The 24,149-nt window shown below is 41.6% G+C and overlaps 1 protein-coding gene across 2 annotated transcripts; it reads left to right on the top strand.

Annotated features, from left to right (window-relative positions):
• The first annotated feature begins 353 nt into the window (after positions 1-353).
• Positions 354-22,097, top strand: SMYD1 (SET and MYND domain containing 1). 2 transcript variants are annotated; one of them, XM_075261304.1, is made up of 10 exons: positions 354-913; positions 8,561-8,737; positions 11,266-11,479; positions 12,668-12,798; positions 15,233-15,271; positions 17,634-17,826; positions 19,455-19,547; positions 19,933-20,096; positions 21,018-21,186; positions 21,722-22,097. In XM_075261304.1, exons 1-10 carry the CDS (start codon positions 792-794, stop codon positions 21,878-21,880), a joined length of 1,461 nt encoding a protein of 486 aa, XP_075117405.1. In that variant the 5' UTR covers positions 354-791; the 3' UTR covers positions 21,881-22,097. The 2 variants fall into 2 exon arrangements, with proteins under 2 accessions (XP_075117405.1, XP_075117408.1); XM_075261307.1 differs by lacking the exon at positions 15,233-15,271 and having other exon boundaries at positions 358-913.
• Positions 22,098-24,149: the final 2,052 nt, after the last annotated feature.

Genomic DNA, 24,149 nt, shown 5'->3' on the forward strand with positions numbered 1-24,149 from the left:
TAGTGTTTTCCTATGCGTGCAACCTGTACCATGTAGATGTGACTTTGGTCAGATATGATAGTCTAGAATCATCTTGTCAACCTAACCAACCAAGTGCTGAGATTTGTGTGGAAAGCAAGAGAACCTTCCCGAACGCCTTAAATACCTCCTGACAGTTCCTTCAGGATATTCTATTACACACGTAGCTATTTTAAGCATTATTACATTACATGGACTCTGCTGGATGCTTCTAGATAGCCTCGTATGTGTTTGGTGCTTGTACTACTTCTGCTGTGTCACATGATCCTTCTACTGAAGCCACCGATGAAATAGCTCCAATAATAGATTTTATTTTATCCCTTTTATTATTCGATTAGAAGTTCAGAGTCAGACCCAGAGGGAGGTGGACGGGGCCTACATTGTGACAGCTGTTGTCACTTGATGTGGCCGAACAACTGGTCTCCAGAAATAGACTGCAGAGAAGAAAAGGCTTGACAGAGCTTTTGTATAAATGGAATATTGTATTATATCATTATGGGTGCAGGAGACTTGGCAGGGGAGACGTTATATGAAATAGTGCTCAGGATCTTTGGAAGGTATTTCAGCCTGGTGAAGGGCTGAGCACTAAGAGAGTCTACAGCCACCTCGGAGCTGTGGGACAGGCAGCGAAGGAGGGGAGGGGTGAGGTTCCTTTTATAGGACTGTTCTTTGGGAATGTGAAGGTGCTGAAATAACAGACGTGACTGAGGATTGGGGTAGTCATTTGCACAGCCAGCGGACTTCGCTTCTGTTCTGTTATCACACTTGCAAGGATGGAGAACGTAGAAATATTCAACTCTGAAGGCAAAGGACGGGGTCTTAAATCCACTAAGGAATTTTGGGCTGGAGATGTCATCTTTGCAGAGCCGTCTTATGCTGCCGTAGTGTTTGACAAGTAAGTCATTATGGACAGTTCTCAAGTTTTTCTGCTTTAGACTTAGACATAAAGATTTGGATCTCAGACTTGTGAACATCCCGAAGATCCATTACAGTGCTCAATAAGATAAAGAGATATTTTCCTGCAACACGGATCCATGTTTTCCCCTATAAGGGTCCATTTCTATCTACTGTGATGGAGTTGCAACTTTTTTTTCATAGGGGTTGCAGAGGCAAAAGCTATGGGTAAATGCTGCACTAATGTGAATCATTTTTGATGACAGTACACATATAATAGGTGTAGTTTGCAGATCCCAACAACCCCTATACACATATACGCTTGGCTCAGCCTAGCGTCCATGTGCTCTGAATCGACAGGGGAGAATGATAGCTGGCAGCGTTGATCTCTCTGCTTTGTATGCCAAGTCGGGTTTTTCCAAAATTTCCAAGTTTTTCAATTTTGTGCCACCTTCATGGAAAAAGGCATAGTGTAGAAGATGTGCTACATTTATTATTTCTGCTGTTTTTCAAGGATCCCTTATATAATCAAGTGTGTGAAAACAGGTGCCTCAGATGCAAAATGGCAGTGAAAAATTAAATTTTTCATCCGTTTCTCCTGGACCTTTTTTAACATTTTGTGAATTTAACTTTAGTGAGGCTCCCAATCTAATCTGCCTGTGCACAAAAGTAGCAGCCACCAGTTTAACCAGTATAATGCATGCCTATGCTATGGGCACATCCCGATATGCAGTCTCTTAGAGGAGTTGTGCAACTATGGATACCTATCCCCTATCCACATCACAGAGAATAAGTGTCTGATCAGTGGGGGTCTGATCTCTGGATCCCCCAGTGATCAGGAGGATGGTGAACTGTAAATGGAGTACAATTGAGCTTGTGTGAGCAAGACTCACTTCTATGGGGCTACTGGGAATGTATTCCGTGATTGCTCTTGGGGGTCCTATATTGGTGGACCTAGGCATTGCCCAGCTTGCCGTCCCCTAAAACCAGCTCTATGATGGATGCACCATTTGGTCCTCCCTGTTTAGTCCAATATAAAATTGACCATTGAAAATTGAAAGCATCTGGTTATCTGCAAATCTCAACAATTTTGTCTAGATCTGAGAGCGGACTCTAGATGAATATCTAATCTCCATGGACAGCTTTAGGTTGGGGGTCATATGAATTGCAGTGTCTTCATAAATCTAACTGCGACTAAACCACTGCTATCTAAAGTAGCAGAATAAAGGATAATATGAAACAAATTATATTAATGCTCTCCTCGCTCCCCTGCTGTCTCTGGTCTGGTCTTCATAGAGATGCAGCTGTGATGTAAGGGACTTCATCACATCGCGCCTGCAGCACCCAGAGCAGACACTGGATGACTGCTGAAACAGGGAGCAGGTGGCTTCTGCATTACTGTTATCTGGGGGCAGCCCAGACCCACTGCACGGAACAGTGGGACAGCAATTGCCGGACTTTCCCGTTGTCCCAAGGATCCCCCGCTATCATAGGGCCTGATGCAAGTGCACCATTTGCCCTATGGTTAAAGCGGCCCTGGTGACTTGCCCTGCAATGCAAAGCTGCAAAGGAACTTGCGCTTGATTTTGAATATACTAAAGAATTTTTCATTGCATTTTTGCAGTGTTTTTCATTGTTCGGTTTTTTAAATACATTGGAAAACACTTGCTGCATGCTGTATTTATTATTATTATTATTATTATTATTATTGTTTATTTATATTGCACCATTCATTCCATGGTGCTTTACATTTGGGGGTTACATACAGTACACAAAATATACAGGTAGATATAATACTAACAGTGACCGACTGGCACAGTGGGGGAGAGGGCCCTGCACTTCCTTATAACTATGCCCCTGGGATTTACACTTGACTCGAGAACTCTCAGGTGGCAGGAACTTGGTCTCTCTCTCTGACCAGTTACAGTAGTAGTTGGACAGGGTATCCATAGCCTTGGGGCTGCTCATGGACAGTATTGTGTTCCCTCTATCAGGGCTAGTTGCCTTAGTCAGTGCATCTCAGATGCAAATTCTGCTGGCCTCTTGGTTCTCCATTTCTGTATCATTGCTGTCAGGCGGTACAAACCTTTTCCTGTGCTATACTTCCCAGTTGATAAGTTCTACTCTTCCTTTTATTACTATCCAGTTACTTCTACAAGTCATGCAATGGCATCCCAATATGTAGAGCAGGACATTGCATGGAGCCACTCAGACTCAGCCCAACCCTGCATCATCGAGACACGTGACACGACTAAAGAACAGACGGTATAGTCTTAGAATTCAAGGTTATGGATCATTGTGCATCCATATCGCATTCATTGGTCACCATTGAGTGAAGCCCTACACAGGCCACCTTGTGCATGTATACAGGTCATGTGTAATGTCTCTTGACACAGATCAGCAGACAGTGCCCAGTGTCACTGAATAGTCTTTTATGGTATACAACCATTAATATCTACACAGCCTCGACTAGTCATATGCCAGTATATTAGCTATCTCTCCTGTGACCTTGGATGCTGTGCTATGGGGATGACATGGAAACTGTATACCTTATACTCCACTTGGCCTTAGTTTGTGTATATATCATTTTGTATGACTGACGGCATCAGTGGATGTCCCCACAGCCATCCTTATTACAAAAATAATCCAGCACAGCTTAGAGTAAAGGCAGCGTAATACTATGATTTATCACTTGCACTACTATTCACTACTACCACGGCATTGGAATATAATTGTTATAGAACATCCAAATTTTACTTGCCAGACCAAGCGGAGTTGTTACACACACACAACGAATTGTGGATCTGAATTTTTTGAACATCTCTAGATGTGCTGTTGAGGTTTTGACATTGGTGGTGTACTAATGTCTGCACTTTGATTCTTATGTGCATGGGAAGAATATGCAAATCTGTCTTCCATGATGTAATTAGGAAGTCAGATGCTGCCTCTGTATTGCAAAACAATAGAGGGCGCTCACTGGAATGTGCAAGCCTATCTTTCTACATCGAGCTGAAGAGATGCAAGTACATCGAAACAGCTGTCCTCGATTGAGAGACTATACCTGGTAATAATCCCAGCGTCATTGCAAAACAAAGGCCTCTTGGAAGGTCGAGCATGACGCAAAAGGGAGCAACCTTTATTGGGTTACATCAGGGAAGACAGGCTTGCACATTCCAGTGAGCGCCCTCTATTGGTTTGCAATACAGAGGCAGCATCTGACTTCCTAATTACATCATGGAAGACAGATTTGCATATTCTTCCCATGGTCCTTTGCAAAGTGGAGTGCTAAAGGCTTAATAAGCCTCCACACACCTATATGGTGGTCTCTCCCTAAGGAGTGATAATATCCTCTTATGTGCATGTAAAGGCAACCTTAAGGCCTTTGATAAGAATATTACTATGCTGAATCGGATCCTGGAGAGCAATGGGCAATGTTCTTTCACAAGGGTCATCTGATTTACCAAATATTTTTAGTATCATAGACATAACGATTGTCACCGACAATTAGAAAAATAATGTCTATAGCCACTTTATTACCAAATATTACACTAGCCATTATCATTTTAGGTTATGTATTTAGGATGTTATATGTAACAAGAGTATTAATGTCATGTTGGGCCAATATATGTTTCATGATTCCATGATGTATAGTGCTATATACTCCTGATGAAAAATGGGAAAGAATAGAGATGAGCGAACAGTAAAATGTTCGAGATTCGAGATTCGTTTCGAGTAGCCCCTCAATATTCGACTACTCGAATCGAATATCGAATCTTATTATACCCTATGGGGGGAAAATGCTCGTTTCAGGGGTAGGCAACGTTCGATCAAGTTACACTTACCAAGTCCACGAGTGAGGGTCGGGCTGGATCCTCCGAGAAGTCTTCTCCCTGCGCAGCGTCCCCGCGGCGTCTTCCGGCTCTGAATTCACTCTACCAGGCATCAGGCCTGGGCAGAGCCGACTGCACATGCCTGCACTACAAGCGGACAAGCTGGCAGAGTGAATTAAGAGCCGGAAGACGCCGCGGGGAAGCTGCACGGAGAAGACTTCTAAAGGTAGGAGAAGAACCAGCGTTGATTGGCCGACTGTATAGCATTCGGCCAATCAATGCTGGTTCTGCATCGAATTTTTCCATTCGAATAGCGAGTGGTACTCGATCAAGTACGAGTATTTCGAATACCTACTCGATCAAATACTACTCGCTCATGTCTAGGAAAGAACATTCCAGGTCAAGAATTACTGGGCACAACTGATCCAATGTGTTATGCCTTGATGGGTGTGAGGGACATGACACAGGGACTCCACTATCGGATTGTGACCCCTGGACCCAGCAGATAAAATAATTCTGGGCCTCACCCTCCAAAAAAATAGACAATAATACCCTCCAATTCTGGTGTCTCTGCTAGACAATGACAGTATTTGAGCCTGGTACTCTGATGGCCAGGGCATCAAAGGAAACCCCTGTCTCATGAGCCACTTCCTTGGATCCTGTGTGGGGTATAACGCAGTGGATCATCTTTGTTCAGAGTGTTCCTTTAACAAGAAGACAAATACAAGGAAATTTTCAAGTGTAAAAATGGGAAAAGAGCAAACAGAATGATCTATTGAGATGTGGAGAGAGAAGTCTGCGGTGCCCTTTAATAAAGCTGTCATAGGCTCATTCACTAAGAAGCCAGACAGTCTATGTTTGACTTCAGAAACATCTAGGAAAACAGTCTCCTAAGCATTTGCTATGGTCTGCTTAGCATCCAAACATGAGAAGAGATTCCATCCCTGTTGTATTATTCAATGTTTTATATCTCTATGTCACCAGACTGAATGTTACACCAAAAACTATGTTCACATCTGCCCTGGAGACTTCATTTTATCTGGTAAAATACTGACACCCCGATGGAAACCCAATAGGCCCTACTACAGTCACTGGGGTCCACCAGGATCCATTTATATCCATCATTTGACAGATCTGGTCCTTCTATATTTGCTATGTTTCCTATAATGGAGCAGAATAATGGAAATAGTTAGTGCAGATCTGAACACAGACATACACTTCGAATTCTAGACATATTTGCAGACTGGGAACAAAGATTTGAACTGAAATAATAGGTAAAAATCACATGTTGCCTTTAAAGGGGGTCTCTTCAGACACTGGAGTATAATAAGCGGAGGACTAGAGGAGGTGCTTTGGTGTCCGGACGCCCCACTTGTCTGCTGAGGCCCAATCACAGGCCTAAACAGTCCTCCGGGGCCTGTGAAGTTACAGAAGAAGCCAGGAGAGTCTATGGCAATGACTGTACATAGGGGCACTATATACTTTAGCAGAGGTTTGGGAAACTGGAACTCAGAACTAAGAGATATCAGCGAGGCACGTCCAGCCCTGCGGAAGAAATAGCTGGGATGAACATTGCTCAATGACATCACACTCTATGAGAGTGGTTTTCAAGGAAAAGTATATCGCCTGCTTATCTTTAGGATAGGACTTCAATATCGGGTGGTAGTTGATTCCCGGCACCCTCTGCCAGTCAACTGATTGTGGGGCTATGGCCTTCCATCCCACATACTTATCTCTATTTACTAGGAACAACTCCTCAGCAACTCACTTAACCCCTTCGGAAAACACAGATGGTAGGGACAGTGCACATAAAAGAAGATGACCAGTCACAATAAGGACATCATGGCCAGGTTTCTAACAGGTCCTAGATCATAGAAAGTTCCTGTATTCATGGTCATATCCATTGCCAACCTCTGAATTTTTTTTACTTATTTATATTTATGCAAATTTTAAGTTTTGTCTATGTATTTGCATTGGGTTGTGCTCATGGTATACAAAACTCTCATGCACATGAGTGTACAGGCCAAGGGAGGGGAGGGATGATTTTATAGTGGAATGCACGAATGCGCCATCTGAGTGACTTCTGTACCCCATTGATTTCAATTTAGAATTCCGTTGCATTCTGTTCCAATGTCATGATGCAGGATAGAACCGGGTATATAATGATAAGAATGGAGTGGATCATTGAAAGTCCCCTTGGATGACACACTTGGTCATGTGCATGGGGCATTAAAGAAGTTTTCCACCAAAGCTAGTTTCATGGATCTATGGATACTTGGGGAACGTTCAAAATGGAGCATTTGCTATATTAATTTCAATGGAAGGCCAGGGATAGCAGACTGCTGTACTTTGTCTATATCTATTCTCCTTATTGGTTGGGGTCTGAGAAGTCGGACCCCTACTTATCTGCAAATTATTCCTATTCTATGGATGGCGATAATTTGCTTTGGTAGGAAAACTTTTAAGGGAAAGTTCACATGGAGGAATTTGGGGAAGAATTTGAGGCAGTCTTTCACTTTAGATTCCCGTCCAAATTCCAAACCAACAGAAATAAAGGGAAGAGAGTCTGACCAGAATTCGGAGGTAGTTTTGAGCCAGAATCCACTTAAAAATCAACCCCTTCAATCAAAAGGTTAGTTTTGGAACCAGAGGTTAGAGACCCCTAACAATTTGATATTGGTGGCTTATTCTAAGCATATCCTAGTCCTGAAACCCCCTTTAACAATTTATTGAGAAATTGTAGTTTCAAAACGGCCTGAAACTTCTGGACACCAATGCAAAATTAGCACCAGAGTCCCTGATCACCCGAGAATGGTTGTGAAACCTTAAAGTCTCCAAGGCCCTTGTGCAAATATTGGCACACCCATGACTGCAAATGGAAAGTAAATGTTTGTGGACTCCAGATGTTTCGATGTCTTAGCCAATGGCACTCTGGCTTGCACCTTTCTTGTGCCTATATGAGCTATCGGAGTGACAACTTATTTTAGCTCTTACCATATAAGGAAATTCCTGGAGGTTATATAATCCGCCACAAGTTGTTTCTACTGATAACACTTATCTATATCTTGACTATATATAAGGTGAAGGAACCACATGCCAGTATTGTTTCTGAATTCCCCAACTGCTGTGCAAACCCAACAATTCTGACACCATTATCCATTATCATAGGGTCTACTATTTAGTTCAAAAGTTCCAAAAAATTCCAAAAGTCCAAAAATGAACTACAAGAAATATGGAAGGTCTTAAACATACAATTTATCAGAAAATAACTAAAGGTTTTAATTTGTATACTTGGGGGACAGGCGTCCATCAAATTCACCCTATAATCCTACAGCGTTGATCCAGAAGAAGACAAAAACCTCTACGAGACAGATGTCAGTACCCTAATATAAGGGGAAAAATTCCTTTCTCTTTCCATATCGCTCAATCAGAATATATCTTCTGATCTCGGAAAATGTAATTATTATAATAAAAATTAAATTGCAGTAATATAAGGAAAGCCTATATGGACCTTTTTATGAATACGCACCATGTACCGTCACCCCATAGACACTGCTATACTGCACTTGACTTGCTACAGACTGATTATAAATAGGATCTGTAACATATAAGAGAGAAATATAATCCCCATTCACAGATTACTTCATAGAGCTAGCATATGACTGATGAGAAGTAAGCAAAAGTCATGGAACAAGAGGACTAGAGTACAGAAATAGAGGACATGCCAAGGAATGACCTGGGGACAAGTAGCTGGTAAAGAAGGTGTTGATGGCATTATGGTATATATAGTACATGTCATGTTATAATTGTCTTTTCAGCCTTACACATTGTGTGTGCCATTCATGCTTCAAGAGGCAAGAAAAGCTCCAGCGCTGTGGACAGTGTAAATTTGCGCATTACTGTGACCGCACCTGTCAGAAGGACGCCTGGGTAAACCACAAACATGAATGTGCAGCCATCAAGAAACTCGGTAAAGCTCCGAATGACAATATCAGGTAAGACTGTGGTTCTAATGAAGATGCCCTGTAAAATCTGATGAATCTGTGGTCCAAACAAATGCCTTCATGTTTGCCAAATTTTATTTATATAGCGCCAACATATTCCGCAGCGCTGTACAATTTGTAGGGTTCAAATATAGACTGAAAGATGCATTACAAAGAAAATCATTTCACACAATGGGACTGAGGGCCCTGTTCGCAAGAGCTTACAATCTATGAGGTAGAGGGGGTGACACAAGAGGTAGCAGGGGCGGCATTGCTTATACAGAGGTCAGACAATTTTATAATAGAGGTGACTGTCATTACACAAACATAAAACTTTATGAGCCGTCACTAGTGGTGTCCTGTAACATGTGGATAGAGCTTGGACCTATAAAGTTATCCTGAAAAGACATCATATCATGTGGGGTAATGTGGGAGCGGGACAGAGGAGGGTTACATTTTGGGGATTCTAATTATAGTACAGAAGGGTTTACGTTAGAAATTGTGATAGGCCTGTCTGAAAAGATGCATCTTTAGTTTGCGTTTGAAACTGTAGAAATTGGGAGTTAATCTGATTTTCCGGGGTAGAGCATTCCAGAGAAGTGGTGCAGCTCGGGAGAAGTCTTGTATACGAGCGTGGGAGGTTCTGATAATAGAGGATGTAAGTGTTAGGTCATTGAGTGAGCGGAGAACACGGGTTGGGCGGTAGACAGAGATGAGGGAGGAAATGTAGGGAGGTGCGGCATTATGGAGACCCTTGTGGATGAGAGTGATAACTTTATATTTATTCTATAATGAATAGGCAGCCAATGTAGCGATTGGCACAGACCCGAGGCATCGCTGTAGCGTCTAGACTGATAGATGAGCCTGGCCGCTGCATTCAGAATAGATTGTAGAGGGGAGAGTGTAGTGAGGGGAAGACCGATTAGTAAGGAGTTACAGTAGTCAAGGCGAGAATGAATCAGAGAGACAATAAGTGTCTTTAGTGTATCTCTGGTAAGGAAAGGGCGTATTCTGGAGATGTTTTTGAGGTGGAGGTGACATGAGCGTGCGAGTGATTCAATATGAGGGGTGAAGGAAAGGTCTGCGTGAAACCTGACCCCAAGGCAGCGGGCCTGCTGCCTAGGAGTTATAGTAAGGCCTGAGACTGCAATGGATATATCAGGGACAGATCTATTAGATGGTGGAAACAGTAGTAGTTCAGTCTTAGAGAGATTTATTTTCAGATAGAGCGAGGACATGATATTAGAGACAGCAGAAAGACAGTCACTGGTGTTCTGTATGAGTGCAGGGGTGATGTCACGGGAAGATGTGTATAATTGGGTGTCATCAGCATAAAGATGGTACCTGAAGCCAAATCTGGTGATGGTTTGAAGATGGTGAAAAGTTTCCTTTAAGGCAAATAAAAAGAGACTTGATGGAATCCAATGTCCTAAAGCAATGCACTGCTTCTGTCACTAAAGTTGGCCATATACATTAGATATTACAGATTTCATCAGGTTCTCCTGATCCTATAATGTATAGGGGAGCTTCCCTACTTCCCAAATGGCAGATGTTGGGGAAGATTAGGTTTGAGAATTGGATATCAGCTACCTGATCCTTTTGTTCTCTGGGCAGTAGAGGACTCTGGATGCAATTTTCTCCTTTCTCTCAGACCAGTTCACAGTCATTGCCTGGCCGAGATGAGTGTACATGTATAGGGTGAGTCCGGCAAGATAGCTGTAGCTGTCAGAGGAATGAGTGTTTGGCCAACAGCTATCTAGAGCATAATATTGCCTGCCAAACTTGAGTGAAACTTTCTTACGATTCTCCCTATTTGGGGGGGGGAGAAGTGGGGCCCTATTTTTCTCTATTGTCTCTCTTTGAACTTAAAAATAGCTTAGTAATGGCTATTACAGCCATCTGGAAGATGTCCTACTTTAAAGTGGACCTGTTATTTCTCCTGACAGTCTCCTGGTCCTGTTATTCCTCCTAGAAATTCATGAATACTTTGACAACGATGCGTCACCATTCCTGTTGTCAGAGGGACATAATAATATTTCATGGGGAATAGAAGTATTTACTGAAGCAGCCATGTCAGGAGAACAGAAAGGAACCTGTCGGGACACGGTGTCCCATTTTATGGAAGCGATTTGTATGTTAAAAGGAGTCTATCACCACAACCCAGCACTTCAGCCATGAGGATGAATAGGTTAGGGTTACCTGAATCCATCGATGTTTTCCACTTGTGAGTCGGTTCCTCTATTGCCAAGCTATAGCTATTTTTGTCATTACGTCAATGAGATCTTATAAGCAACGAGGGCATTGTTATTTCTCTAAAGAAGGAATCTCATTTTCATATTCACAAAAATGGTGACGTCCTTTAATAAGTGTAAGCGTTTGGTCATTTATAAGAGGAAGTGTTTCCATGAATGATAGTATGTGTCCACAATGTAGGTCCAGCGCACAATAAAACCATAAAAACATAGTACATTGTATGGATATTGTACATTATAGTCATATGACCAGCCCTAAATAATGAATAATATCTGCGTTGTGGCCAGGCTTGCAGCTAGAATCCTGTGGAGGATAGAGAGAGAAGGAAGTGGCCTGACAGAAGGATGCTTAGTCTCCGTGGAAGATCTTCAAAACCACATAGAAGACTTTGATACGGAGGAGAAGAATGGACTGATGGAAGACGTTCAGAGTTTTCTGGATTATTGGCCCAGTCCAAATAAACAGTTTAGCATGCAGTACATCTCACACATCTTTGGAGTGGTAAGTGTTAATTGGGAAGACCAAAGTGATGTCTATCTATGGGCTGAACTGGATATTGTCAGTGGAACAGCTAAAAGGAGTTAATTCGTTGAAATACAGATGCCATTAGATAGTGACCATAATATCAGGACCAGAAGTGAACTTGGGAATTTTGTAATTAGGACCTGTGTACTGTAGGTCTCTTGTACAAGACCATATTGTGTATCCATGTGCTACAGATAGTTATTATGACCCTCTGTAAACTGTTAATGTACCTTAGATTTTACATGGAGACACCACGTGGCACCACATAGTGTTGTTGGTTCTATAATAAGAACTTGTAAGCACTACATGTGTTGCTAAACAGGGCCCAATGCACTTTTTGATATAATTTTCATCTATACTATTATGGTGCCAATTAGAGAGGAGTGAACTGATTCCGATGATCGAACTAGATTGGACCCGAATTATCAAAAAGTTTTATGCTTGGCCAAAACCCAAAACTTTGGAGCTTCGTCACTCATGAACCACTATTATAGTCTGGGGTCTCTTCAGTCTTCACATAATATTAAGCGGAGGTGTGGAAACAATATATAGTTATGCTCAAATTCCCCTATCTTTCTTGGGCATCCTATCAGCATCTGGTACCCCTTTCTGGGTCCTCTTCTGGTCTCTTGGCTGATGTCACATGCCTCTGTGGGTCCACAAGACATTGGAATACCCCATGAGGTCCCATCACAGGTCTCAGGGTTCCCCCCACTGGGTGTATGATGTCACCCAGAAAGCTAGAAGACGAACCTGGGGGACACTGCATGGAAACAAAACAAATCTTCAGAGGTTCACCAATCTTTAGTAGCAATGAAGGTGCTTGGATCTTGGAGAATGAGGTAGGTCAGAACATGATGAGATATAGTCATTGCATCATCACTGTAGATAACCTCAGACTACCATTCAGTGACCTCATACTTCAGTGTCTGGATAGGAGTATACGCTTATCTTTCCTTGAGTAGATGCCATTGGATGCCAGTAAGTATTGGCATTGGGTGTTTGGCAGCTACAGCAATTGTTTAGACCGGAATTGTTGGTGGGTATGACACTGAGCTTAGAAATGTTTTTATTGAGCTGATGTAGTATCAGGTCACATATTTACTCACTAATGTTTTCTCTTTTATGTCTTCTTGCCTCCCTCTGGTATTTTTCTATGGAAAGATAAGCTGTAATGGATTTACTTTGAGTGATCAGAGAGGTCTTCAAGCTGTCGGAGTTGGAATTTTCCCAAATCTCTGCCTTGTGAACCATAACTGCTGGCCAAACTGCACGGTGATATTCAACAACGGCAAGTACGTAGATGATTTCATGGAACAATGGAAAAAATAAAATAATAATTACAATAATAAAATAATGCAAGGAATCTGAGAAGTAAACCATTAAATACTAGGTCATGGGGAAGTTGGGCATTGATACTGGTCACAATGAATTTGGGTTCCATAGATTTAGACATCAAACTAGTGGATGGGCCTCTGAATAACTAGGACCGGGACACTACTGGAAACCAAAATACCGAGCATCAGGGATCAGAAGATAAACCCAATATGGCCACACTCATGGGAATTTGGCACCTGGGATTGCTCTAGTTTTGCTTTTGAAGGCTTCAACATGACAAAGGTACTTAGTATGGGCGTTATATTCTGTTTTATTGGAAAATATCCCATTCAAGACATATATATTCCTCTATGTGTAGGATCTTCTCATACGACCTTTGCCAGAAGAGAGTACAGTGAGGCAAGGTGGAAGTATGTTCTGTAATACTATCACACCTATCATTTACCAGCTCTTCTTGGCTCGGCCCACTACAGGGAGCTGTGATACATGAATATCTGTTCCTCTCTATTAGTGAGTTAGTTCAGCACACAGAGATAAAGCCAATTTATGAGGCTTACCCTCCGTGCTCTTATCCCTTGACATTTATATGACATTTCATTCATAGAGATGTCACCTCCCCTGCTTAACCTCACCGTACTAAGAAACGACCCCTGTTTCTAGCTGATAACACAGGGAAGGTGGAGGAGACCTTAAATAGTAGCTAGCTATGCTTTATACGCCACATACAGAGCTGTGTTGTACATTTTAGGGATTTTTGTATACAAGAATGACATATTACTGTCCTTTTATTCCGAGAAGAATAGCTATATGGGGTGCAGAGGTACACGACCAATTTGTGTCCTGGTGCATGAGGGTACCCTAAAACCTTCTACACTTGTCTACATTATATATTACATAATAGTATAGCACAGGTGAGGTCTAGGGTTGAGCTTTCAAGATCGATTTTAAAATCCGATTTCCGATCATTTTCCAGCCAATCTCGATTGTGAAATTTGCTCGATCGCCGATCGGAATCCGATCTTTTCCGATCCTGATCCTCAACCCTAGTCAATGCTTTTCTATGTGAAAAGTCACTTTTGGGGTTGAGCCGATCTTTTGATAACCTCCGATCTCGATCCTGCTGGAAAAGATCGGGTCGGAATTCCGATCGCGATCGTGAAATTTACTCGATCGCCGATCGGAATCCGATCTTTTCCGATCCCGATCGCTCAACCCTAGTGAGGTCCTGTTACAGATTTTGCACAGGTACCCAGGAGCTTCACGTTATTCTGCCCTTTTGGATGGATAGTTTTTGTTTACCATTAGCTTTGGCATTCACACCATCTAAACAAGTTATCCATAGGATAGGAGAAAAGTTGCAGATTGATGGGGTCCAAGCCACTCACACACCCATTGATCGGGAGAACAGGGGAGTTCTGCATGGAGTGGTGTGTGGGCAGTGTGCACACTGCTTATGGCAACGCAAAAGATAGGTAAAGTACAGAACCTGCCTCTCCCATTAAAATGAATGGAATGATGTGCAAGATGCCTGACTACTGGTGTATTCAGAATAGGGGATATAACTCTCCTGTTCTCCTGATTGGTGGAGGACCTCTTAGACCCTCAATGATCATGAGAACAAGGTAGTTTTGTCCCCATTCTGAATGGTCCAATGGGCGGGCAGCATGTTCACTGCTCCATTCATTTCAAAGAGAATACCGGGGATAAGCGAATTAAGAGTGCTGAGCTATCACTGGTATTCCTATTTAAATTAATGGAGCAGAGGCTACCCAACCCCTAGCGTAAAAGCAGTTCAAGATAGGCCAGCGCTTCCTCTCTCCTCCCTCTCCTTGCACAGAAACTACTGCACATGTCACTGAGCATGCTCACCACACCTTATCTGAGAAATCAATATGACATTTTCTTTTTAGTTTCACGTTGTATCGTAAAACAAGTCTCGGCTAATGCTGTTTAGATAATTGTCTAAAGAAAAGATCAATTTCCCTACAAAGTCCTTACAAAGTCCTTTTCCTGACCTAACCCACTTTGTTCGGTGTGCAAAAAAAGTAGAGTAATTGTGACTTCTTTCCATCTATACGGAAAAGACTTCTATTAAGGTAATGTACAAATATGGCGTCCAATGGCTTTAATGGTTTTGGGGGTATAAATGCTGAAATGGTACAGGCTATGTATCAAACTCTTAACGATATGTTAATTATCACCACCACATAGATTTTATACAAAAAAGTGGCTACTAAGCCCAGTACATAGTGAACGTAGTGAAATTTTGCTCCTCTGGTGCCCATACTGGAAGTTGATGCATAGCCTCCATTTATATTGTGATCCCAGAATCTCCCACCCTTTTCGATGGAAATTTTTGTACCCATTGTAGACTCTTGTTTTGTTTTTCAGTCATGAGGCTGTTAAGTCAATGTATCATACACAGATGAGGTGGGTCGGTGTCACAAGAATCGTTGTGAAATCCCGCACTCCTCCCCCCTATTGTTTCTCATGGAATCAGTAACCCACACAATGTCTCCACTCCCATATCCCATCAAATTCTACCAATATCTTCCTTCACGTATAACTTTACAGTGTATGAGACCTCCATTAATACTCACCATCCTGTCCTAATCCCACCCCCTGTGCTGTGTTCTCCACCTCCCACCTCAATGAATACTTGGTGCACAATGGCGTCCCATGTGGTCCTCTGAAAGCATGGAGCATTGATGATGATGTTTGGAAGTCGCCATTAGACTTTTCTATTAATGTGGTTCTGACCGACTAATTTTTTTCTAACAAGAATAAAAATACTAAAGTTTTTCACACATTAATGATGCCAAATTTAATGACCGTATATGTCAATTTTTTGAACGATGAAGATAGTCATAGGTAGACCTATAATGGAAATTTGCAATGAAATGGTTGACTGGATTGAGTTTTCTGAGTGTCTAGATGACCCATAAAATGATATAGTGAAAATACTTGTTGTTCTTTCAAGTATATAAATTTTTAATTTATACGTGAAGCTGTTTGGTGCATCGGGGGAGTGGCTATGTCTACCAAAGCACCTATTCTTGCCTATGGTTTCCAAACATCAGGACTAGAGATGAGCGAGTAGTATTCGTTCGAGTAGGTATTCGATTGAATACTACAGTATTTGAAATACTCGTACTCGATCGAATACCACTCGCTATTCGAATGGAAAAATTTGATGCAGAACCAGCATTGATTGGCCGAATGCTATACAGTTGGCCAATCAACACTGGTTCTTCTCCTACCTTTTGAAGTCTTCTCCGCGCAGCGTCCCCGCGGCGTCTTCCGGCTCTGAATTCACTCTGCCAGGTATCGGGCCTGGGCAGAGCCGACTGTGCATGCCCGCGCTACAAGAAAATGGCCGCTTTGACTGTAAGCGGCCATTTTCTTGTAGTGCGGACATGTGCAGTCGGCTCTGCCCAGGCCCGATGCCTAGCAGAGTGAATTCAGAGCCGGAAGATGCCGCGGGGATGCTGCACGGAGAAGACTTCTCGGAGGATCCAGCCCGACCCTCACTCGTGGACTTGGTAAGTTCTATTTGATCGAATGTTGCCTACCTCTGAAACGAGCATTTTCCCCCCATAGACTATAATAGGATTCGATATTAAATTCGAGTAGTCGAATATTGTGGGGCTACTCGAAAAAATATCGAACATTTTACTGTTCGCTCATCTCTAATCAGGACCTATTAATCTGTATAGAATGTTAGGGGGCTATTCTGGGGGACAACCATAGGTGAAAATAGGTACTCGGCCAGAACCCACCATACCCTGGGTCATACACACTTAACAAAACTTTAATCGACTTAGCTGGTACTGTATTGCACTGCGAAAATTTGCAGCTAACATGCAGAAATCCTGAGGCTTCCGCATTACTAAGAAACTTATTGCGCAGCGCATTGACTGTAACAATGCAAAAACGACAAGCGCATGTACCAAAAATACCAATTTAAAGGATAAAGGGGTGTTCCAAGTCCTTGTTTTTACCCCCTATAGAGGCTTAAAATAATGAATGGAGACTCCGCGCCCAAGCTGAGTAGTGGGTATATAGCATTTAATTTTTTTTTAAAGGGGTAAAAAATAGTTCTTTGAATACCCCTTTAAAACTAGCAGGACTTACACAAAAACATACATGTGGCAAATTTTTGCCTCTTATTAATCCATTGTATTGAAGGAACGTATTACTCTATGCATATTTAACCCTAATAATGATCTAAATCTAATAATCCCAATGATAATGATATCGGTAACATTTGCTTTCATGAAACTTTTTGTAAAATGATGTAACAACAATAAGAGAGACTAATTCTCTGACTGTTTTTCTTTTGGCTAATCCATTGTATTTCCGATATGTCCTGAAATTAAACAAGAACAAATGTATGTTAATCCATTCCCTATGCTTCTTGAGCATGGTTAATTCTTAAAATTTTTGGGAAAAAACAAACCAAACTTGTGAAAGCCCCAAAAGAAAATGTACACTCTATAGAAGTTCTAACCTATGCAATGACCTAGAGATGATGGTGATGACTGGGATGATGAAGATAATGGTTATGGTTTGGTCACATCGATGACGCATGAGTATCAAAGCATCAAACTAATATTCATTCACGTACTCAGAGAAACCTTGGTGCACGGCCAGGAAACCTTTGGCACTCTAACAGTTGTTGATAGGTCAAGGATTGGACAGCTGGAGTGTCAAACGTTACCTGACCTACACTGAAGTCTTCTCAGAACCTCTTACTGAAATATTAATTGGCCTTCTGCTTATCCAATGACAGAATCGAGCTTCGTTCCCTTGGAAAGATCAACAAAGGAGACGAACTTAGTGTTTCCTACGTGGACTTCCTCAATCTGAGTGAAGAGAGAAGAAAACAGTTGAAGAAACAGTACTATTTTGACTGCACGTGTGAACATTGCACAAAGGGGACCAAGGATGATCTGTTACTGGCTGCCGTGGATGGAGAGAATAAGGTAAGAACGTTGTCTTAATAGTCATTTGCATCTATGGCATGTAGCAGCCTTATAACCTGATGGAGAAAAAGTACTCAAGTCGTGAAAATGGGATGAGGGATGACGTGGCGATAAATTTGTTGGTGTGAAACAGCTTTTATCTTTGCTATGGGTCTATGGATCCTCTGTGTACACTACTGGAAGTATGAGTAGTATTAGAAGAATGAAGTTAGACTGTCCATTATATGATATGGTTTGAAGAGTGTGATAAGTCTTGCAAGGAACTCAGGTGCCTTGAACCATACCGATGCTAAAAGCCTAGAGGTAGCCATAGACTGAAGATAGCTGGCCTAGAAGTACTCTTAGCAGCTATATCTCACAGCTTTCCAACCCCCTCACACATGTACGTGTAGATTGGCTAAGCAAACATGTATTCTAAATAAGGAAGGGGAAATAAGCCACTTCCAGATACCGCTGATGGCTACTTATCTCTTTTAAGAACAGGGATTGAGCACAATGAAATCCAATATGTCTAAGTCTTCTTTCCCCCAACATCTGCCATCGGGAAGAGTCAGGAGGACACCACCATAAACATGTGATAGTCAACTTGTCCTACAGATTCGGATGATATTTTTTTTAATGACCACGGTCACCTTTAGCATTGTATAGAGGCCCCTCTATAAATTACCTAGTATTTCCTATGCAACCTCAGTTCTTGGGTATTCTTCAGTATTGGAGTTGCCAACATGTACCCCAAGCTTGAATTGGATCATTTTTGGACCCAACTGAAATTTATTGACATAGTCCGAACCATGTATATTTTGTAGAATTCATTTTGTATGTTGAACATATAGCGTAATGAAGTATGAGGAGTGTTTATCTGAAAGAATAAAATGAATACTCAACTGGGAAAACATTCAAAATCTCTCCATTCTCTCATATGGAATCAGAGACCACGGAGAATACGGTAAGTATCCCATGGGGTTCAAATAGACTGGAAGGACTCCACGGTGTTGTTCAAAGTGGCTACAAGGAACTCCAGGCTCTTAACATCTTTAATACAAGCAACCAAAGAAGCGTGGAAGGCAGGTTGAGGAGGTAGATCAAGGGGTCTAAGGGGACACCTTGGAAAAAGAGTGCATCAGTCATGCGCTTAACTTCTACCCTGAAGGGGTGAATCAAAGGGCAGCTCCAAAATATAAGCTACAATGTTCCCATACCATTTCCAGCAGATTTGGGGAACACTGGGATTGAGAGTATGGAGAAGGACCAGGGTATGGTACCAATGCATCAAAATCTTATATTGAGTTTCACGAAAGATTATGCAAGTAGACGACTTAGCAGCACGAGACCAAATGATCGGCTTGCCCAAGGCGTCATTCCAATGAACCATATATTTGTGGGTCAGATGGGACCGTCCTTCCGGTGAGGATAGTAATTGATACATGTCTGAAATCAGACCCTTAGTGGAGGTGCCTGTGCAACACAACCTCTCAAAGCGGTGGAGCTCCAAACATCCTGAGCAAGAAGTGATTCATCTGTTGGTAGTGGAACCATTCCGATCCAGGCAGGCACAGAGCAGAGGTGAAGGAGTCAAAGGCCTCACATGCATTTTTATAGACTAACTTATCTCATTTCTGGTTTTGCAGCCTGCCGAAAATGTGGTAAAAGAAGTCATCCAGTTTTCAAAGAGTACCCTGGAGAAAATAGACAAAGCACGGGCTGAAGGCTCTTACCATGAGGTGTGTACAATAAGTATGTAAAGGAAACATGGACATTTTGCTAAAATTTAGACAGCTGTCTAGGAATTTGTGTCAGCAGCAGTGGGTGAAAACATTTTATCTCCATTGTCCCTCTGTGGACTTATATGGTGTCACCCATCATAATATAGAAAATCTGCTGTCTTGTATCTCCGTCAATGTTAAGATGACTTCATAGCCTGGCCACCTTTCTCCATCACTGTCAAATCTTTTTAACGCTCTAGTTCAGTCGAGTATGACAGTGGTCATCTGTTTTTATGGACTGACCCTTAGATGAAGCTATGTCTTCTTGGTCACCTTCACTCAGTTGTTCCATGAGATTTGGTTCTTGTTTTTACTAAAATATATTTTCCCATTTTGATATCAGGTGGTGAAACTTTGCCGTGAATGTCTCAAGAGACAGGAACCCGTCTTGGCAGACACCAATATTTACATGCTGCAAATCCTGAGCATTGGTTCTGAGGTGCTCTCCTACCTTCAGATGTTTGAGGAAGCTGCTGAGAATGCCAAAAAAATGGTGGACGGCTACCTGTAAGTAGTTAAAGCGGAAGATACAAGTAAATGAGCATTTGACAAATATTCAATGGAAGATACCAGTTTGGAAAATGGGAAAAATATGTAAAATTCCAAAAAGGAAGAAAGAAAATTGTTTCTAGTGATACCTATAGGCGGACAACCTATGTCAATATCCAACCAAGCATTGTTTCAGAGTTTTGGTAGTCATCCTATATATCACATTATATGGTACATATATATACACTCGCCATGGCGGTATTATATGAGCACTGTGTTATATTATTCAGGCATTCTCCATTATATGGAAGTCTCACATACTATGTCCTCAGGTCTAACCAGACCTTGATACAAGTAATTGTTTAGTAATTGTAGTTTTTATTATTTTTATGGGTTTGTAAGGAATTCTAGATTGGGTCAACCAAGCCAAATGGGATTGCTCAAATGGTTTGTTCCTACTGACATGTAGATATGAAAATTATTTGGGTGGGCCGCACCAATTGATAAGAGCCATCTCCATTTGGAGGCATGGTTATAGCCCAGCCTTTACTCCAGACACTTTCACGTAAGACTAAAAGGAAACGTTGTCAGCTTATCTAAAGTGCATGACTTCTTTTTTGGAGATTTTACATACCGCCACATCTCAGCCCATAAAGAACCCCCTTTTCTCCAGAAAGTCCCCTGTTGTGGTGATATATGGTGGCATGTAGAAGCTTCTAATAAAGGAGATCTGGTTAGTGGAATGGTCTCCATGGCAGAAAGAGCAAAACCTAAAACTGGAACAGTACAGTGCTAGATTTATTTTTGGTCATATGGTCAAGGGAAATATGGAAGTACGGTAAAAGTCACACAGCTCTGGGACCTAGTGATGATTTTTCTATAGATATTTAAGTAGAAAGGAAAAGTTAATTTGATTAATGATTCCCATTTATCTTATAGGAAAATATACCATCCAAACAACGCCCAGCTTGGAATGGCAATTATGAGAGCCGGAGTCACACACTGGCATGCTGGGCTCATTGAAGTGGGTCACGGGATGATCTGCAAGGCTTTTGCTATTCTTTTAATTACTCATGGGCCTACACACCCCATCACCAAAGATCTGGAGGTGAGTATATTATATCTGTCACTGAACTTTATACACAAATTGTATATAAGGGACAGTATTATATTACATATATTCCTGTACATAGGAGGTATAGTAGTTATATTCTTGTACATAGGGGCAGTATTGTAGTAGTTATATTCTTGTACATAGGAGCAGTATTATAGTAGTTATATTCTTGTACATAGGAGCAGTATTATAGTAATTATATTCTTGTACATAGGAGGCAAATTAGAAAACAATGTAGAAACTAGTGTTAGGGAGCATTCACACGGCGTAACGTCCCACGAGATTTGGCACGTGTACGCCGCGTGACCCTTTGCATTTATTCACGGCCGCAAACTAGCGCGGCGCATACGCTCCCCGCTCCCATTGAAATGAATGGGAGCGTGTACGGCACGCAAAGGGTCACGCGGCGTACACGTGCCAAATCTCGCGGGACGTTACGCCGTGTGAATGCTCCCTAAGTGAGAATATTACGCAGCAAGTTTTTGCATGTGACAAATCTTCAGTTACATCTGGGAACGTCTCATTTCAGGCTATGCGTGCACAAACAGAGATGGAGCTTAGGATGTTCCAAGAGAATGAATTTGTCTATTATAAGATGAGGGAAGCCGCTCTCTCCAACAAACCCTTTCAAGTCATGGAAGAGCCAACTAACGAGGCCGCACCAACCGTTTTCCATAAGAAATCATAGGCTGACATGATTCTTTCCCTCATTGGATCCTTCCTTTCCCCCAACCAGGGCCCAGCAGTGTCCAGTGCACGGTGCAGATCCCTGAAGTATCTACACTGAGAAGTTATATAGGCTTGATCTGCTTGGAGTGATAAGTGATATCTGAAGTCAATATTTGTAAATGATGAATTGAGATTCTAATCTCTCAATAAAGACTGTGTAACAAGTTTAAGTTTCAGGAGTATCTGCTGTCTATTAAACAGAGTGGTATTTATTACTGAGGCTAACTAGACATTTGCCTATTTCAAACTTATCAACTATCATGGATTCAGTGGGACCACCCGGGTTTTGGGTGCTGGTCTGCTGTCCCAGGCAGTGGGTGGCATGTCCTCAGGACTCAGAGTTGGATACAGTGGGGATGCTGTTGCCCCCTCCTGCTTCAGCCTTTAGCCCCATCACTGCTGCCGGTGGCTTGGCTGCAGGCAGATGCAATATAGAGGCATCACTATATCATACATGCTGCTCCAAGCCACTGAATGTGGAGAACGTGTAATGCATAGCAGTTGTAAATCCAGTTACCCAATTGACTTGATCGAATTATTCCCGGGGGCATTGTCAAAGTGCCTCCTTGTTTTTCACCTTTAAACCCCTATACAGGGATTTGGTCTTTTGCTGCTTCTAAAAAGTAATCCAAATGTAAGTGACAGCTCACTTGGGCTGGTTGAGAGACAGTGGGATATGGCACCAAGGGACATAATACTGTGTGCAGGGGCCACTAAGGGACATAATAGAGTGTGCAGGAATGCAGAGGAGGGGGTCGGTCAAGGTCTTCGGTGTCGGTTGGGGGGGGCTCATGTCAAAAGTTCGCCACGGGGCCATTCCTAGTTACGCCACTGTCCCTCACATTATCACCTTGGGTGCCAAACATACTGATGCGCCATACAAACAGTAATGTAAGTTTGTAGTAAGGCATTGCTTTCCTATATTTTGCACAAATTTCTTGGTTTCCAAGGAACTCCTTCTAAGGGGCACACTCCATCATGGTATATCCACGGTGCAGGGAGATCAATTTTTTATCATGGTGAGGGAATAGTATAGTGAGGGAATGGGGTCCCCTCTACTGCTGGAGATTAAATAAAACTCAAGCCTGTTATATTGTATAATGTGCTAGTCAGTGTCTCGTGTGCAGAATTAGATGTTGCCGTCCATTCACAGTCTCTGCCAGTAGGGGGCAGGAAATCACATTACACTGTCTTATTCACAGCAGAGTTTTCTATTACTGAATAGGACTTTATCCACTAATATGGGATCACCTCAGTCCTCAGCTCACCTGGGATTGTTTTTACTGTTTTTCTACTGCAACGAAGTCCTGCAAAGTACCTGCTACATGACAGCCAGATACATGAGGTACAGTCTGTAATGGAGAAACAACTACTGGTACCAGAAATGTGCTGAGATAGGTCCAAGTCAGTCCGGTACTATGCAGTGGAAACGTGTCATCTATCTATCTATCTATCTATCTATCTATCTATCTATCTATCTATCTATCTATCATCTCCTATCTATCTATCTATCTATCTATCTATCTATCATCTATCTATCTATCTATCTATCTCCTATCTATCTATCTATCTATCTATCTATCTATCTATCTATCTCCTATCTATCTATCATCTCCTATCTATCTATCTATCTATCTATCTATCTATCTATCTATCTATCTATCTATCTATCTATCTATCTATCTCCTATCTATCTATCATCTCCTATCTATCTATCTATCTATCTATCTATCTATCTATCTATCTCCTATCTATCTATCTATCTATCTATCTATCTATCTATCTATCTATCTCCTATCTATCTATCATCTCCTATCTATCTATCTATCTATCTATCTATCTATCTATCTCCTATCTATCTATCATCTCCTATCTATCTATCTATCTATCTATCTATCTATCTATCTATCTATCTATCTATCTCCTATCTATCTATCTCCTATCTATCTATCTATCTATCTATCTCCTATCTATCTATCATCTCCTATCTATCTATCTATCTATCTATCTATCTATCTATCTTTCTAATATCTATCTATCTATCTATCTATCTATCTATCTATCTATCTATCATCTCCTATCTATCTATCTATCTATCTTTCTAATATCTATCTATTATCTATCTATCTATCTATCTATCTATCTATCTATCTATCTATCATCTCCTATCTATCTATCTATCTATCTATCTATCTATCTATCATCATCTCTTATCTATCTATCTATCT

Source organism: Leptodactylus fuscus, chromosome 1 (genome assembly GCF_031893055.1).
Source record: "Leptodactylus fuscus isolate aLepFus1 chromosome 1, aLepFus1.hap2, whole genome shotgun sequence".
In the NCBI taxonomy this organism is placed as follows: domain Eukaryota; kingdom Metazoa; phylum Chordata; class Amphibia; order Anura; family Leptodactylidae; genus Leptodactylus; species Leptodactylus fuscus.